This window comes from Lygodium microphyllum, chromosome 22 (genome assembly GCF_053477565.2).
Source record: "Lygodium microphyllum isolate KBCC chromosome 22, Lygodium_microphyllum_v1.1.10, whole genome shotgun sequence".
Classification (NCBI taxonomy): Eukaryota; Viridiplantae; Streptophyta; class Polypodiopsida; order Schizaeales; family Lygodiaceae; genus Lygodium; species Lygodium microphyllum.
In genome coordinates this window covers 60,104,916-60,124,265 of record NC_141156.1, presented here as the reverse complement: position 1 = coordinate 60,124,265, position 19,350 = coordinate 60,104,916, and the positions used below count along the sequence as shown (strand labels likewise).

The window sequence follows — 19,350 nt, the reverse complement described above, 5'->3', positions numbered from 1 at the left end:
TATCGAGCTCCACTCGTGATACGCCAGGGTGACCGTTGTGTATTTATGTCACCGAATTGTCAGACGTGGTTGGTACACCGCCCATGAATAATAGCTACATGATAGCTATCCTTATCTACTCTAGTTCGTGGCTCAGTTAGTATGCCACCTTAGTTAGTTGAGTTTGGTTTGAGACCCATATATAGGGTTCTTCTATTTCTTTGTACTAAAGTTCTTTTGGCTTACACAACTAAGAAGAGGAAAACTGTTTTTAGCCTCCACCCTTGTGTGTATTCTCCCATTGTGCAAGCAAGAAAGCTTCAAGTGAGACTCCTTCCTTCTCTCCCACAATCTTGACATGGTATCAGAGCCTTGTTCGTGGTAAGGAGCTCAAGAAAGCAAGCCAAGCTCGCGGTGTTCTGGTAAGAGGAGCAGTGTTGCCTTCATTTTCTGTTTTGGGAGCAGATCTCTGCAGGTAGCACAGCCGGAAAGTGCAGGAGTGCATTCTCAGGTTGAGATGCCCTTCGTGGTAAAGCAAGAGGGCAGTATATGCTGCGGGAGAGGCCATTTCGGGGCCTGTTTTGGAGGCAGAAGTTTTTTGCACGCACTCAGGAAAGGCCCAGTCTCATGCTGTGCAGCCACTGTTCTACAGGTCGGTGAAAAGTTACTGTAGAAATTGTATCGTATGCTTGTGCGCAGAGACATTGGGAGTTACAGAATCATCCATGTTGCCTGTTGATGCAAAATCATCACTAGGAAGTGACTGTGTGGTCAAATACCACTTTCGTCAGTTTTGCAGATTTGCCTTTGTGAGGCTGAAGCTGTGTTCTTTGCAGTGACTGAATTTTTTGCAGTGTTCTGTAATGGCGTCTGATTCTCTCTCACAGATTGTCACTGAAAAGCTTGACAAGAACAACTTCCAAGCATGGAAGTTTAGAATGACGAATTTCCTTATGGGAAAAGGATATTGGGAATTTGTTGCAGGAAATGAAGAAGAACCAGTTCTTCCTGATGTTCCTAATCAACATCAAATGCAGGCATTTAAAGCATGGCATGAGAGAGCCAGGAAAGTTATGTACTGGCTGTCTATCAGCATTTCCGACTCTATGATTGTGCATATTCAAGATGCAAGTACGCCAAAGGAGGCATGGGATACTTTGTCAAAAATGTATAGCACAAATACGCAAGCCAGGAAAATGCAGCTCAAGCAAGAGTTGCATAATGTGCAAAGAGAAAATATGAGCATCAATGACTACCACATGAAGGTGAAGAAGATTGCAGATGCACTTGCTTCCATTGGGTCGCCAGTGGAAGATGATGATTTAGTTTCTGTGACCTTGAATGGTCTAGGAAAGGATTATGCACAGTTCCAAACATCCATTTCCGTCCGTGAAAGATTTCTTGATTTTGAGGAGTTGATTGCTCTTCTAATTTTTGAGGAGCAGAGAAATGGTGGTGCATCTTCTTCAAGTGGAACTTCAAAAGAAGCTGTCTTCTACTCAAATGCTGGAAGAGGTAGAGGCAGAGGTAGAGGAGGCCAATATGGAGGCCATGGTAGAAATCAGAATATGCAGCAAACTTAAGAAAACCAGTCCTATGGAGGAGGACGTGGTAAACTCTAGAGGCAGGGAGAGCCAAAGAGGTCGTGGTGGATGGCAAAGAGGCCAAAATGCAAACAATAATGTTGAATGCTACTACTGTGGTAAAATGGGTCATATGGCTAAAGATTGCTATAAAAAGCAGAATGACATCATGAATGGAAAACTGCAACAAGGGAATTATGCATCTTCTAGTAGACAGGGTGATGATAGAAATGAGCACTTGTTTATGGTGCAGCACATGAACAATTCTGTGACAAGTGCAGAAGAAAGCAATGATGTATGGTATGTTGACTCAAGTGCATCAAACCACATGACAGGTCATGCAGAATGGATGGAGGATGCAAGAAAAATGGAAAAACCAGGATTTGTGGAGACTGGTGATGATACTGCACATCCTATTGTGCACATTGGAAAAATTCCTTTGTCTATGCAGGATGGGAAAAAGAAATACCTGTCCGATGTATTTCATGTCCCGAATATCACCAAGAATCTGGTTTCTGTTAGTCAAATGGTTGAGCAGGGCTTGCAGGTCAGATTTAATCCTCATGGATGCTTTGTTGAGGATATGAAGAATAAAGATCGCTTGATAGCAAAAGGAAAGAAGAAGGGCAGAATGTTTACATTGGATGCAAACATGTCTGAATTGAGTGCATCAATGTTTGCACATGGGACCGGTGTAGTTGCAGATATTGATATCTGGCATAAACGCATTGGTCATGTTAATGTACAGCGACTTAAATCAATACATGCCCAAAATATTGTTGCAGGTTTTCCGAAATTCAAGGTTGCAGAAATGCATAAGGTATGTGAAGCCTGTCAGTTTGGAAAACAGGCAAGGAAACCATTTCCTAGACATGTTCAAGAGAGTGAGAAGCCATTGGAATTAATCCACTCTGATATGTGGACAACTAAAGCTGCATCTCTTAGAGGATGTCATTATTTTGTCAGTTTTATTGATGACTATAGCAGAAAAGTTTGGGTGTATTTTATGAAAAAGAAAAGTGAAGTTTTTGGGCATTTCAAAACCCTTAAAGCGATGGTTGAAAAAGAAACAGGCCTGCAGATAAAATGCCTAAGGTCAGATGGAGGGGGAGAGTACCTCTCAAATGAGTTTGCAAGGTTCCTACAAGAGCATGCAATAAAGCAGCAATATTCATGCAGTCATACCCCACAACAAAATGGAATTGTAGAAAGGAAAAACAGGCATATTGGAGAGGTATCTCGTGCCATGCTCAATGAAAAAGACTTGCCAAATTTTTATTGGGCTGAAGCACTTGCTACAGCAGTCTACATAATGAACATGACTCCCACTGCAGCAATACATGGAATGACTCCAGAGGAGAGGTATACTGGTACGAAACCAGATATTTCTCATTTGAAAATTTTTGGTTGCATTGCCTATGTACATGTGCCAGATGAGTTGAGATCCAAGTTGGATCCAAAAGCTGAGAAGTGCATCTTTATTGGTTACTCTCTACAGCAAAAAGGGTATAGATGCTATAACCCTTCTACTCGTAAGTTTACAGTGAGCAAAGATGTTGTTTTTGATGAGATGAGTAGCTGGTATAAACCAGTAAATGTGATTGATGATGTAGATGCACAAAATGGTAATGCTACACAGAATTCACAACAGCAGTCACAAAATATTAGTGGACCTGGAGTGTCCTCTAGCAGTGGTTCACATTCTTCGCCATGGACAGGCAGATTGAGATCAGGAGAATCTTCTCAAAGTAATGCAGATAGTGGTATGCAGGTATCACGAAAAGGAAAAGAGAAGGTTGATCAGCCCATGTTTGATGTGAATGAAGGTCACTCTTATGTGGATGGTGAATCCAATGGCTCAGAACAGAGCATTGATGATGAGTTGGGTATTCCTTCTATTGTTACACCTGGAGTAAGGAAGACCAGGGATGTTTTGAGAGCACCTGGGAGTGAATCTACTTTGCGCAGGTCTACGAGAGCTAGGTATCCTGTGGATAGGCTGAAATATGATGGATTTACAGCCATTCACTATGCATATATGGTCAAAGTGATACAGGAACCAGAACCCACTTCTTTTGAGCAAGCCATGGGAAAAGAAAAATGGGAGAAAGCCATGGATAAAGAAATGGATGCCTTGGAAGAAAATGCTACATGGGAATTGGTACATTTACCTAAAGGTAAAAATGCAATTGGCTATAAGTGGGTTTATAAGGTGAAGCACAATGCAAATGGTTTTGTGAACAGATACAATGCAAGATTAGTAGTCAAGGGGTATGCACAAACATATGGTATTGACTATGAAGAAACATTCAGTCCGGTTGCAAGGATGGCAACCGTAAGAGCGGTCATTGCTATGGCTACATCAAAGGGATGGTCTTTACATCAGATGGATGTAAAGAATGCCTTCTTGCATGGTGATTTGCAAGAAGAGGCCTATATGGAGCAGCCACCAGGTTATGTGCATGCTGTTCATCCTGAGTTTGTTTGCAGGTTGAAGAAAGCCTTGTATGGCTTGAAGCAAGCACCTAGAGCATGGTCTGACAAGATAGGATAGTATCTTACCACTATTGGCTTTCAGATTTCCAAGGCAGATTTCTCACTTTATGTGAGAAAAATAGAGAAAGGTATTATGCTACTTGTCATTTATGTTGATGATTTGATTGTGACAGGTGACAGTGATGAAGATATCCTTCATGTGAAAATGCTATTGAAGCAGAAGTTTGAGATGAAGGATTTGGGAGAGCTGCGTTATTTCTTGGGCATTGAGGTGATTAGATCACCAAGTGGGATACAGCTCTTGCAGAGGCAGTATGGATTGGACATGCTGTCCAAATATGGGATGACAGGCTGTAAGCCTATTTCAGTTCCTTTGGAGCAGAATGTGAAGCTGAGCACAGATGCAGGTGAGCTTCTAGAAGACCCTACTATGTACAGACGCATAGTAGGAAGTTTCATTTATATGACTATTACCAGGCCAGATTTGAGCTATGTTGTTGGATTGGTAAGTCAGTTTATGCAGGCTCCAAGGAAACCACATTTGGATGCGGCTAGACGCATACTCAGGTATGTGAAGTCCACATTGCAGTATGGACTATTTTATGAGACTGGGATTCAAATACAGTTGCATGGATACACTGATGCTGATTGGGCTGGTAGTATTTCTGATAGACGATCTATCAGTGGATATGTGTTCTCTTTTGGGAGTGCTGCAATCACTTGGAGTAGCAAGAAACAGCCTACAGTTGCCTTGTCGAGCACAGAGGTTGAGTACAGGGGTGCAGCAATGGCTGCATGTGAGGTAGCTTGGTTGCATAAGCTACTTTATGATATGCATCAGTCTACAGATGGGCCAGTTGTCATTTATTGTGACAACATGAGTAGTATACACTTGGCAAATAACCCAGTCTATCATGCTAGAACAAAGCACATTGAGGTGCATTATCACTATGTGCGAGAGAGGGTTTTACTAGGCCTTATTGATCTAGTTTATGTCAACACAGACGATCAAGTAGCTGACATATTCACAAAGGCATTGGATGCAGAGAAGCTGCGCAAGTTTAGAGACCTGCTTGGTGTGTAGGAATTGGGATTGAGCTCGAGGGGGAGTGTTGAGATATCGAGCTCCACTCGTGATACGCCAGGGTGACCGTTGTGTATTTATGTCACTGACTTGTCAGTTGTGCAGACGCGGTTGGTACACCGCCCATGAATAATAGCTACATAATAGCTATCCTTATCTACTCTAGTTCGTGGCTCAGTTAGTATGCCACCTTAGTTAGTTGAGTTTGGTTTGAGACCCATATATAGGGTTCTTCTATTTCTTTGTACTAAAGTTCTTTTGGCTTACACAACTAAGAAGAGGAAAACTGTTTTGAGCCTCCACCCTTGTGTGTATTCCCCCATTGTGCAAGCAAGAAAGATTCAAGTGAGACTCATTCCTTCTCTCCCACAATCTTGACAAAAGCTGTGTGGTAGGCCTGCATGGCTAAGCATACTGCGTACACACTCCTGGATGGTTCTATTCATCCGCTCAACCAAACCATTTTGGGGGCGGTGTAGGGGGCGGTCAACTGACGCTTAATACCCCTCTCATCACATAACTGCTCAAAAGCACGTGAGACATACTCACCCCCATTATTTGTCCTTATGCATTTTAGCCTATACCCAGACTGGTTCTTCTCAACCAATGCAAGCCATCTGTGAAACACAGCCAAGACGTCCAATTTCAGCTTAATGGGATAATCCAAAAATTTCTATGAAAAATCATCTATGAACATAACAAAATACTTTGCACCACCCATAGACTGACAAGGCATGGGCCCACAAACATCCAAATGTACCAATGCCAAGGGCTCACTCATGCATGGCCTACCAAACTTCTTCTGTGTAGACCTAGTCTACATGCCATAAAGACAATGCTCACATGAATCAAAACATGCATAATCAAGGGGCGGTAAGTACTACAAACTAGAAAGCATTTTCCTTCCCTTCAAAGACATATGGCCCAAACGGGCATTGCCAAAGAGATACATGTGGGATAGAACCCACAGACAAAACATGATCAAGGGAAGAAGCCGATACAATCAAGGGGTAGAGACTGCCAGCCTTGGCATCTCTCGCAATCACAAGTCTGCCACGAGTGATCTTCCATGCAGAGTCTCCAAAAGATACATGATAACCTGCATCATCAAGCTGTCTAGCTGACATGAGACTGCATGTCAAAGCAGGTACATGACGTACATCCTGCATAACAAAACTGCTGCTAGAAGGAAACTGCAGCCTAACATCACCAACGCCCACAATATCAAGAGAGCTGTCATCACCCAAGCGCACAGAACCTGAAACAGTACAGTATGAATGAAACCACTCTCAGCAAGGTGTCACATGAAAGGATGCACTTGAGTCCAAGAGCCAACATTATGCATACATAGAGTGTATCTCTATCATCTGCAAAGCATTAGAAGAAGCTGCAAGGATATAATCATCATCATCAACATCCTCAGGTTGCATAACATTGATCTCTTCAATTTTAACACTGGACTTTGCAGGCACTATGCTACGATTAGAAGACTTATCCTACACTTTGTCTTTCCCCTTATCTTTGCGCCTTTCAAAGCACAATTCATAGCATTGTGGCCTAATATGGCCCTTTTTCCCACAATGGTGACAAGTGACATCTGCATTCCTTCCATGGGATTTGCTATGTGACTTCCCACGAGACTTGGACCGAGATTTCTAAGAATGTCGTCCATGGCCACTGCCACTGCCATGCTTTCCATATCCATCATTCCTTCCTCTAACTGTCATAGCATGCAACACACGAGAGGCATCCAAATTCTTACAGTTAACCTCTTCTTGCAGAAGAGCACTCTCAACATCAGATAATTTTAAGGTAGCAGTAGAGGCATATAATGCAGTGCAGAATACATCCCATGACTCATTAAGAGTACCAAGCAAGAAAAGAGGAGTGACATCTACTTGCTGGACTTTTCTTATCATAGAGATTCTTGATTTTATCCCACAACTGCCATGCACTCTATTCTTTCTCAAATACATTGTAGTGAATCTGTTCTGTGAGAGACAATACAATGGTGGACTTGCATAACTCATCAAGCTCAAGCCATTCCTCATCTGGCATAGTTGCACACGGATGCCCACTTAACCTCAAAGGTTTGATCTACGATTTTTGCATTGACACCTGCCAAATCTGCCTCTTCCAATAAGAGTAATTCATACCATCAAGCTTAGTGATGTTGAAAATAGCATGATCAGTGGACGAACTCGCCATAATGCACACTGGAAGACTGTAGATAGTTCAAAACTACTTGCTGTTTACTGTAGAAAATGACAAAAAAATCACCAAAATCGAGGGAAAATGGGATGAAAAGTGAAATCAAAGCTGCTGCCCACCAAGTACTAGTGAAAGTACATCATTTCAGAGTGTTTCAGCATGAAAAATCCATGTCAGCCTATACATATATGCTTGCTGTAATAAATTTCAGATTTCAGTAAAAGAGAGCTAACAGTGCCAAAATCGGATCCCAAGGCAATCAGATATTGCCAAGACCAAAGCCAGCATCATGGAGGCACAGCATAAGCATATGACGGTCGATAAGCATGAATCCAACACCCAAGTATGTCATACAAACATCTGCCAGTGAGTAGGCACACCCCCCAGTCTCAACGGGGCAAAGTTTTCCTGCCACTACCAAAACTTGACACAAGTAGGTGTCAGTTCATAAAGATACGGATCCAAAACTGAGACTTAGCTCATAAGCATATAGTGAACCAAGACATATGATGTATCATCCCAAAAGGTAAGAAGTCCCAAAGTCTCAAGTGTTTGTAAACTGCTCAATGGCATGTAACGGCTCAATGCATAAAAGTACCGCCTGCTCAATGTCTGATAAGCATTCAAGAATGCTCCCACTAGCACAAAAGCCGTATGTACAAGCTCAAGAGCTTAAGCCAAGGTAAGACACAGTTCCAATGACATAAGTCCAAGACAATACATCAATAGTACATCCCGAACATGTAGGTGGTAGAGCATCCATAAGCATGTAATACATCAAATATATCCCAATCCAAACTCTGATAAGCCAGGTAACATCCAAGACTACTCCAAATAATCCAAAATGCATCTAAGGTGGTCTTTCAATGAGCACTCAAGCTCAACGTATGCATAGGGTAATCAACCGTGACATGAGCATCAAGCCATAGGCAACAGGTATACATAAATCCAAGAAGCATCACTGTCAAAGTATATACTAATGTCAATAAGTGCAGGCTGAAATAAGCTCAAGCTTCCAAAATCATCCGGATTCAATGACAAGCTCAAAGTCATCCCTCGATGATCAATACATCATAGTATAACCCAAGACATACATCCGGAACCAATAGGCATATGTCAAAGCATGAAAGATAGCTTCAGCCCAAGAGTATTCAGCATGCATTTACTGTTATAAACTGTGTATTTCTAGCCCCAAAATCAAGCCAAAATCATAGCATTACATGTAGCTTCAATCCCCCAATCAATTAGGATGCAATAGGCATCAAACCGGTTATGTAGTCAATGCCCAAACAAGCATAGGCATACAAATACATGTTGTCTCAGACATGAAATCTATTGCAGAAGATTCTACCATTAGAATTTGGCAAATTTGACATCATCATCACGTCCGAAGCATGCCAAAACCCCAACTTAGACTCTTACCTTGCTTGAATCGGGTTCCGAATGCCCGAGATATGACAAAAAGAGTAATTTTTGGGCCAGATTTTGAAACGGGCGCAAAAAAAAGTGAGTTGGCTGGGGGGTTTGCTGTCCCATGTGTCAACAATGGGGCCCAAAGGGGGCACAAATGAGGGCCAAAGAAAGCCTACACCAAGCCTCAGCAAGCCTTGATAGGCTAGAAGCAAGATCTAGGTAAAGGAAGCTCCAAGAGGTGTGAGCTATGGCTGCCCACAACTTGTTTACAACCTGTGAGACCTAAGAACTGAAGTAAACCCTGAAATAATGAAGCAATACCTCTGTGTGAATGCCTTGAGGATGCCCAAAGGGGCCGGGAAGGTGCTCAGAAAGCTGGGGAGTGACGGGAGCTCGAAGGAGTCGAATATGGTTGCCGAGAAGGAGACCCAATGCGAGTGGGGAGTTGATGGGAAGCTGAGAATGCCATGAACCAAGCTCAAGACTCGGGAAGCCGAGCTCTGATACCAGTGCTTGCACTCAAGAGCTATGGCAGGAGAGCAAGAGCAAGAAAGAGAGAGACTAGAAATGGGAACTCCAATAGTCACAATATGTGACCGAGCCTTCCTTTATTCAAACTGTCACTAAAAGAATAAAGAATAAAGTGATGGTGACGGACGCCCAGCACCTGCAATGTGCAGTGGCGGTGACTGTCAGTGTAGTAATACACGGGCGGCTAGGCAGAGGCGCCTTCACCCCCAACAGAGCTATCACTAAGTCTTTGTTTTTCAAATCTTAAATAAACAAACAAGTCTATTTGAAGAAAGATTCATGAAACAAAGCTATTATTAAGCCCCTTGCTTTCACATTATGACTTACAAGGCTTGGGATTATGTTTGTGGAGTTAGAGATCTAATTGCTAAATGGTAGCTAAGATAAAATTTGTGGTTTGTTTTTCAATGAATGTACCATAATCAAGGATGGACTCGGTAGTTGTAGTACGTGGCTATAGTCTATCACTGATATATCCTCATATTAATCACCGAATACACTAGTGAATAACATTATGCCACATCACCAAGGCATGTAGTGGATGCCAACTCATGTAGAGCTCAACATCTCAACACTCCCCCCTTGAGCTCAGCATGAGTTCGTGAACTTCAAGCATCATCTTGAAGCATTGAAGCTTCTCAACTCCCAAGGCCTTGGTGAAAATGTCAACAACTTAATCCCCTATGCTAACATAAACCAAGTCAATATCACCTGCCAAAAAAATTTCTCGAATGAAATGGTAATGGACCTCTATGTATTTGGTCCATGCATAATTCACTAGGTTCTTAGCCAATTGAATGTTACTAAGGTTATCATAGTAGATGATAACCTTCTTGTCCACCTGCATCCCCAAATCACCAAGTAGCTTGCATAACCAAGCTACCTCACATGTTGCAATTGCAGCACCTCTATACTTTGCCTCTACACTAGACAAGGCAATTATCGAATGTTTCTTGTTGCTTCAAGTAACAACACCACTACCAAAGGAAAACATAAAACCACTAGTAGATCTCCTATGTAAAATACTACCAATCCAATCTACATCTATGTAACTATGCAAGTCCAATGGTACACTTATACCATAAAATAAGGCATAGTCCAATGTGGGCTTGACATAATGCAATGTGTGATGCATTGCATCCAAATGTGGCTTCTATGGAAGTTGCATAAACTTACTCTCCAAACCAATTGTGTAGTTTAGGTTTGGCCTAGTGATCGCCAAATAGATAAGGATACCCACAATCTTCCAGTACATAGTGACATCCTCAATCAAGTCACCATCATGTACACTAAGCTTAGTATTAACATCCGAAAGGTATAGAAATAGGCTTGCAATCAACCATACCATACTTCTTCAATATATCGAATGCGTACTATCTCTGTGATAATCATACGCCCTCTAGATTCCTAATTATCTCTATATTGAGAAAATAGTGTAGCTCTCCCAAATCTTTTATCTCAAATTTAGTCTTGAGAAGACCCTTCACATTGTCAATCTCTATCTTAGTATCACCCACAATGATCAAATCATCCACATATATAGTAATGACCATAATACTTACATCACTCTCACATATATTGAGTGAGTGATCAGTCTCTACTCTACAAAATCCAATGTTGACAAGGTATTTTGGAATCCTATCATGCCATGCCCTAGGTGCTTACTTCATCCCCCATACAAGGCCTTACAAAGCATGCAATACATAATCTGAACGATTCTCATTCACATAACTAGGTGGTTTTTCCACATAAACTTCTTCTTACAACTCCCCCCTACAAGAAGGCATTCTTAATATCCATTTAATGTATGATCCAACCTTTTGATGCATCCATTGCTATAGCAGTCCTTATAGTGTCCATTTTAGCCACTAGAGCAAAGGTCTCCTCGTAATTAATACCATGAGTTTGTGCATACCCTTTGGCAGCCAATCCTGCCTTATAGTGCTCTATAGATCCATTTAACCTTGTAAACTCATTCGCAAACCAATGGCTTTCTTGCCTTCAAGTAAGGGAGCAAACTTCCATGTGTCATTATCCATAAGTGCAACCATTTCTTCATCCATAGTATGATCCCAATGCTCATTTTCCACTACATCCTCAAAACAAGTGGGTTCCACATCTTACACAACCTTAGCCATGTATGCCTAGTGTTGAGCTACATAGCTATCATATGTTAATTGATGCATTGGCTTTCCCACTCTATTTGACATGTGTGGATCTGTATCACTATGAGGTGCTTTTGCATCCTCTTATGCCTTCTACACACCAAGTGTTTTAATAGACAGAATCCCAAACACCTCATCCAAGTTTTGCTCAAAGCCATCTAAATTAGCATCAACATGAGAGAAACCTGATGATACATGTGTCACAATAAGTGAGTCCCCAAATTTCTCTTTACTTTCTTGACATCTATGATATACTTGGTGAAGAAACTTGCGACCTCAATCTGCCATTCCAAGGTTTACTAAGAGACTCTAAAACAACAAGAATGTCTGGAGTGACTTGATCCTTAGCCAAAACCTAAAATAGTGAATGAGCATGAGCAATTAGCTCATGAAATTTTTTTGTAATCAAAACTAATGCTCAATTGTTAGGAGAGAGAGAGAGTGGAAAGGAGAGAGACTACAAAAGAGAGAGAAAGAGGAGAGAGAAGTCTAGAAGAATAAAGAGAAAGAAAGGAAGAAGAGATATAATATGAAGGAAACCATAGAAGGTGATAAAAAAACACTTGAAGATGAAAGAGACCTTGATTATTGTTGAATGTAAAATGTGTCTCTACATCTATTTATACTTGTGTCATTATGACATCAAGCACTATTAAACGTCTATCAAAATATATAACTACTAATTCCACTTCATTACAATCCATCCCATCTTGATGTTTTTGTCTTGAAAACAAGATAGAGAACTTATTACAATCTACTTTAAGTGGTGAAGCTAAAGATCAGGTACAATATGTGTGCATTCATATTAAACCATAAAAGTCACAAGTTGGTCCAAAAGTATTCAAAGATGAGCTCTTCTAACACGTAGTCTTTACTTATAAAGCTCCATTGGGATAAGCTTGTCATTACTTGGAATAAAACTTAGTGATGACTTCATTTCAGCATGTTGATTCCCTATTTCAGTACCATTTATAGGTGTAAAACTATTTATTTGCCTTGATACATTAAATGGAGGGTATATAGGTACTCTAGGGCTTCTAGTAGATATGTTGGTTCTATCAAAATATTTCCCAAATCGGCCCTACTTTAAAATAGAACTTTGTTGTCCATAAGGCTATCGAGCTATAGGATCCCTCCTATACCTTCTTGCATACCCTCCAAAAAACGATCAATGTCCTTTGTAGCAAGCTTGGTTAACATATAGTGGCTTTCTAAGAGAACAACACCATGAAGTTTAATAGGTAAAACATACATAGGCTTAAGTTACCCAAAGGCAATATTATTCCAAAGATTCCACAGATTGAGCAAGGTAATGGCATGAACTATCCCGTAGACTAGAGATGTCATTAAAGTTCACATGGTTGCCTAGCAAGATTTATTTCCAAACCGATTGATTGATCAAGATTAACCTTGTCCATAGAAGCTCTAATCTTCTGCCATAGTGCATGCATCTCATGACACTCTCAAAAAAAGTGCTTTCACTTTGCCTCCTGCAAAAGACCCTAAGTGGTGATACATGAAGAAATCTATAGACCTTGTCATGACCCACATGTGGCAAACTTGTTGGCTATTATCCTCCAAAGGAGGGCATTGATTTTCTAGGATGGTGTGGCCTTCCATGCCTTCTTAAGGAACCTCCTCTAGGTTTTGAGAGTACCTCTTGGCTTAGCTTTGTGCCAAGATTCCAAAGAACTTGACACCATCTAGAATTAGGTCCCCAAAAGTTAGTGTTCTTCTTGGCTGCATCACAAAGATTTTCCCTACTAGGTTCACCAAACACTTGAGTAGCTTGGTTCTATTCTCCAAGACAAATGTTGGCCATGTCTAATGATGATGGGGTGAATGCGTCATTTGGCACAATATACATGTTGACGAATACTTTAATGAGATAGTTGTAATAACATTTAATATATTTAACCTTGATCACGACAATAGCCAAGTTACACTAAGTCAACAATGGTAATAACATATAATATATCTAACTACCATTTGTACAACATTTAAATTACACTAATTCAACATCAGGTAACCAAATAATATACAAATGAATGTCTTTATTTGTTAATCTAATCAAATATTTCATAGATTTTTATTAAAATAAATTTATCAAAATAATACTAGAAATTAAATTTAAATAAATTTATATAATTATATTATCAAATTAAGTTTAATAAGAAGTTTACATATCTAACTTGAATAGTTATAGAATTAATAATAAATTTTTAGTTTAAACTTATGCACATATAAGATCAATATAATAAAATTCTCTTATTGCTTAAAGTAATTCAATGCTTATACATAAGAGTCGTAGGAAATAATATAGCATTAAATAAAACTTTAACATAAAAAAAATCAAAATTTGTAGAAAAAAATCTATCAACTTACATAGAAAATGGTGGAAATAATTCTCAAAATATATAAAAAAGCCATGAGATAAGTGAAAATTTTGATTAAATGAATTTAATTAATTAATCACTATATTCTTATAGATATAATCACAATAGTTTAATAGAAATTAAATCCAATAAAATAAAACATGAGCTCACAACATTGAGAATTTTTGATTAATTAAAGCAATATGATATCAAGAATTTCTATAATTAACATAAGTTTAAATGGTGTCACTATTTGATTTTAAGGACAAACTTATGAGTTTCTACAAAATTTTAATGTGCATATTATAATAAATTTTCAATTCAATTACAAAAGTGATAAATATTAACAATATTTATATGAAAAATTAATCAACTATCATTCAATATTGAAAATATTTGATCAAACTTACATAGTAACATGTAACACACACACATCCAATATGTTTTCTTTAAAAAAGGAAGATATAAAAAAACTAATATAACATAAATCTCATTATTTAGATAAGTGACTTTCACATCAAAACTATATCAAGTTAATTTTATGAGTGTGTGTGTGTGTGCATGCGTGCGTGCGCATGTGCATGCGCGTGTAAACATCATGACTTAAAATCACAATTTGATACAAATTAGCAATGAAAGAAAAAATATAAAATCCATTTAAAATTATTCAAAGAACGAAAAAAATAAATACACATATATGGAGATTTTTGTAACACTAAAGAATTAAGCTACCAAAAAAGCATTAAGGTGAATTTGATTTTTAGTAACTACTATCTTTCTCTCTCTATCTCTCTCTCCATATATATATATATATATATATATATAAAAGGAATGTAAAAACACAAGCCCCATCATCCCCAACAAATATCTCAGCATGCAATAACTTTAGTTGAGCAAGTGACATTGATATTGTAATTGTGTTGAAAAAAAGAGCTTTCATTTTATGACAAGGAGATGCAACAAAAAACTTACAATAAAGCACCAGTATCATGACATAATCTCAAATCATCCCATCAAATGGCCTCGTTTGACGTGGAATAACTGCTCACCCAAGTCATTGTGTTATGTTGATGGCATTGCTCAAAACAAAAATTGTGATGTTACTGGCTCCTCTACCCTACCTCAGATATTTGCAACATAGTTAGAAACAAAAAAGAAAAAGTATAATACTTATACATGCTAAAGCTATCAATTTTAGAAGTATTTTATAAGCTTCTAGATTTTCAAAGGTCCTTAGCATTCTTTCACTCACCTTCTGCTCGTCTCATCATAACCACGGTCCTCCTCTCAAGAGCACGGCCACAAACCCTGCAAATGTAAGTAAAAGCCTTTTGATATCGGCTTTGAGTAATGTTTATGTGTGAACATTGGCGATGGTAGTGGCATGTGACCTCATGAAAAGAACAAAGGAGGGAGAGGGTTGTGCATGCATGCATGATGTTGGATGGGTGAGGTGAGGGGGACGCAGGGCATGACGCTATGGAAGGATTAAATATGGATTGAATAAAAAATTCATAATAATTGATATTAATACAATTACCATATTTATTATAACAACCTTGATAAATGATAGTTCAAGGGTATGACTCGTCCTCATGTCCCTACAAATATTTTTGAGAAGACAAGTGTACAAATATGTGACTTGTCCTCCATGAGCTAATACAAAATACAGATGCCCTCTCTCTCTTTTGGTTCTGCCGCTGTCGCCCTCTTCTTCTCTGCTTCTTCTGCTTCTGCTTCTGCTGCGAGACTCTCCTGGCTCCGGTCTCTGCCCGCTTGCCCTAACTCCACACAATTGAGGAGGCCCTCACAGCTTCCCTCCCCCCTTCCCTCCCCCCTTCCCTTCCACCATCGCAGCATCCTTTGCATGGCTCCTGCACGCTCCGCCCTCGATGAAATGAACGAGCACGGCGCTTTCAAGAGAACCCCTTCCACCTTCAGGCACTTCATCTCCCGTGACAGCTCGGCTGAGTTCCCTGCCGTCCCGGGCCGCTACCACCTCTATATCTCGTACGCGTGCCCCTGGGCCTCTCGCTGCTACGCGTATCTTAAGCTCAAAGGGCTCGAGCATGCCATCGGTTTGACAGTAAGGCTTGATGCTATCCTTTTCACCTTTGTTACATTCATTAGGTTTCATAGTAGTGTGCAAGATCCAACAAGCATCGCCACATTGAGGTGTTGATATATCTGCGGAATCGTGAAATGACTGGCGTCATGCATAACTGTGCAAACGATCTGAGCCGCATGATGCACGCGGGCCAGAAACCTACCTCTTCGATCATCATTTGTTTTGTTTTGTGAGTCAGGTATGCACAAACAGGTTGTGCAAACGCTATCAGTCGATCATCGCAGTGTGATGAAAAGATGAGGGTTAGTCCCCATGTGAAACCATTTTTGCGAGCAGCACATTTCTTTTGGTGACAAGGTCATCTGCCGTCTGCTAGTTTGGTCATGAATGAGCCAATGATTGAATGGATCATAGTATGCCCTATCTTAAAGCCTCTAATTGTCTTTGTGCTCAGTTGAGTCATGGTCTGTTCCCAATCATGTACATCCCCGTCCCAAGGCCTCTAATTGGCTTTGTCATCAACTGAATCATGGTATATTCCCCTCTTTAAGGCCTTTAAGTCTCTTATCTCTGACTGTGGTGGCAACTTTGTGTGGCCCTGCCATTGTCCTCTACCATGTCAGAAACCTCCGCACAAAATCTTGTTAAAGGAAGATATGGTCCCTGCCCTAAGGGGTGGACACGCACTTGTCACAGACTAAGTTGCTGAAGAGAGAGGTTTGTTGCCTCTTCTCTTTAATAAGCTGCAGGGAAGTCTAGAAAAGGGTCAGAGAGACTGCCTACCCCCTAGGTTCCATCGATGGCCACTACAAATCTGCCCTCAAAAGGTTCTAGCAATTCTTGTGAAATCTATGTCATGCTAGGTTCGCAAGGTCCTCTCAACTGCAGTGCAATTTTGAGATACGATGCCTTCTGCAGGCTTTCTGTACTGCAAGAAGGATTCAGCATTATAAGCTTCACCAAGAAGGCTTTTCTCTTGCAGTCAGGATCAATATATCGTGGTGCCAGTTTGAATGTTGGCTGAATGATGACATCCATGCGATGTTGGCCTGTGGTGGGTTGCCATCTTCTCCTAGCCAATGAAGTTCTTAATAAGCTACTTGACTTGGCAAATGCAAGATCTAGAGAGTGCAACAGCAAGTGATGTACTACACTGCGGCCACACATTATAGCACTACTGGTCACTATGGCCAGGTGCTTGTGATCACTTGTTTCTCAGCCTGTGCAGAGAAGTTGGGGTTATGTCCCATGTGTAGGAAGTTCTGGTGTCGATAAGAGTCTTAGACCGACCAGACTGCTGCAGAAATTGCTCTCAGATGATTTGTGCTATGCCTAGTTAGCCCTTGTTTCCTGCCATCCTTTGGTACGAGACAGATTTGTGGTCATCTTATATAATAGTGCATTATAGGTTTGATGCTATAGATTTCTGAAGCCATCGGTTTATGATGGTGGCTATAATCAAAGAAATCAGTGCACGACTCATTTTCTGATCTTAACCAGTAAAAGTAATCTAAGATGCAGAAATGAGGAGTTTCTTATTTTTAATTGCCATTCAAGCAAGATTCTTGAAGGATTATGCTTGTGGGCTAAATACGGTATCGTGTGTTGCATATTATAGTTTTTTCAAGTTGATGAATCAATTATTCAAGGCATGCAGGTAAATAATTAGTGAAGTTGGACCTTGAGTTTGATGGTTAATGCTGTAGATCATCTTCCTTCTGGGTCTGTTTTGTGCATTTTTTTTTAGTTTTAAGATTCTGTGCTTTTGTGAACTTTAGACCTTGACTAACTACAGATCACCAAGCCAAAGTGGGAGAGGACTAAGGAAGGTGAAGATCACTTTGGATGGGTTTTTCCAACAACCGAGGATGAAGAACCTGGTGCTCAGCCTGATCCTTTGTACGGTGTGAAAAGCATCAGGGAGTTGTATGAACTGGCTGATCCTGAATACTCGGGCAAATACACTGTACCTGTAAGTGTACTCGTTTAAGTTTGCAAGTCTGTTTAGCACCTATGATAAAAGCATGATTTTGAACTGTGTTTGCACAGGTGTTATGGGACAAGGAAAAGAAGACAGTGGTCAACAACGAGAGTTCAGAGATTATTCAAATGTTCAACAATGAGTTTAATCATATTGCCAAGGATCCAAATTGTGATTTATCTTCCCCTCAGCTAAAAAGTATGATAGAGGAGGTGAATCCTTGGATTTATAATTGCATAAACAATGGAGTTTATCGCTGTGGGTTTGCAAAGCAACAGAAGCCTTATGATGAGGTAACTTAAAACTTAAGAGTCTCAAGATTCTCTCATGTCATAACCTTATGAAGGATGAACTTATAACTTTTACATTTCCTGTCTAAGCTAGTAAATGTGACAATTGCCATCTCGTCTCAGTTGTAAGAATTGTCTCACGATGTCTACTGAATGGTTCAGGCTGTGAAGGAGCTATTTGATGCACTGGACAAGTGTGAAGTCATACTAAGCAGGCAGAGGTTTCTCTGTGGAAATGCTTTGACTGAATCAGACATAAGACTTTTTGTCACATTGATTAGATTTGATGAGGTACATTACTTGTCAACACATGCTAAACTCCTGCTTGATTCTGTCCCTTTTGCAACATTTTGACCTGAAATCTTTTGGCTATTCAGGTGTATGCAGTCCATTTCAAGTGCAACAAAAGGCTTATCAGAGAATATCATAACTTGTTCAACTACACTAAGGACATATATCAAATACCCGGTATATCAGACACCGTAAACATGTATCACATCAAGAAGCATTATTATGGTAGTCATCCCTCAATTAACCCGTTTGGTGTCATTCCTGTGGGACCTAACATAGATTATAGTGTGCCCCATGACCGAAACAAGTTCAAGCCCTTGCATTAAGCAGCATATATGTAAGAGAGATTTTGCATGATGATGCAACCGCACTTGTAATGGCATGTGTTCGGGTTTGCTGGTTTTACGATTCTCTAGGGAGGCAAGGTCAAGGATTTTGAAATTTGCATCATGGTGCCCTCTATTCTGATTTGTCTCTTCCTCCCTTTAGTCGGAGTTTCTTTACCAGCTCTTTCAAAGGAGATTGGATGTGTCTATAACCATGACTTCAAAATGTACAGACTAGTTGTATTTAAAATGTTCAGACCAGCTGTATTCTAGGGTTGTTGCTTTAATATCATAGTTGTAGATAGCTTTGAGATGTCCTATTTTTGTTGCCACTGTTCTCTATCTGTTCTGTAATGTTTCCAAAGCTGCATCTTAAGGTTCATGAACTTTTGTCATTGGCAATGAGCTATTTACAACTCAAATTTGAATGATAAAGTTCTGGTTGTAGTTTGAGTTGATAGAGATGGTGACTCTAGTAACCTTTTTTTTTTCTTTTTTTTTTTGGGGGGGGGGGGGGGGGGTTATGCTTACACTTATTGGTGTGTAATAAGCAGGGG

The 19,350-nt window shown here is 40.0% G+C and overlaps 1 protein-coding gene across 1 annotated transcript; it reads left to right on the top strand.

The window, feature by feature from the left end:
• The first annotated feature begins 15,449 nt into the window (after nt 1–15,449).
• On the top strand, nt 15,450–19,111 carry LOC148017200 (uncharacterized). Its single transcript, XM_087662945.1, has 5 exons — nt 15,450–15,923; nt 17,701–17,877; nt 17,955–18,179; nt 18,339–18,467; nt 18,554–19,111. Exons 1-5 carry the CDS (start codon nt 15,510–15,512, stop codon nt 18,791–18,793), a joined length of 1,185 nt encoding a protein of 394 aa, XP_087519071.1. The 5' UTR covers nt 15,450–15,509; the 3' UTR covers nt 18,794–19,111.
• The last annotated feature ends 239 nt before the right edge of the window (nt 19,112–19,350 follow it).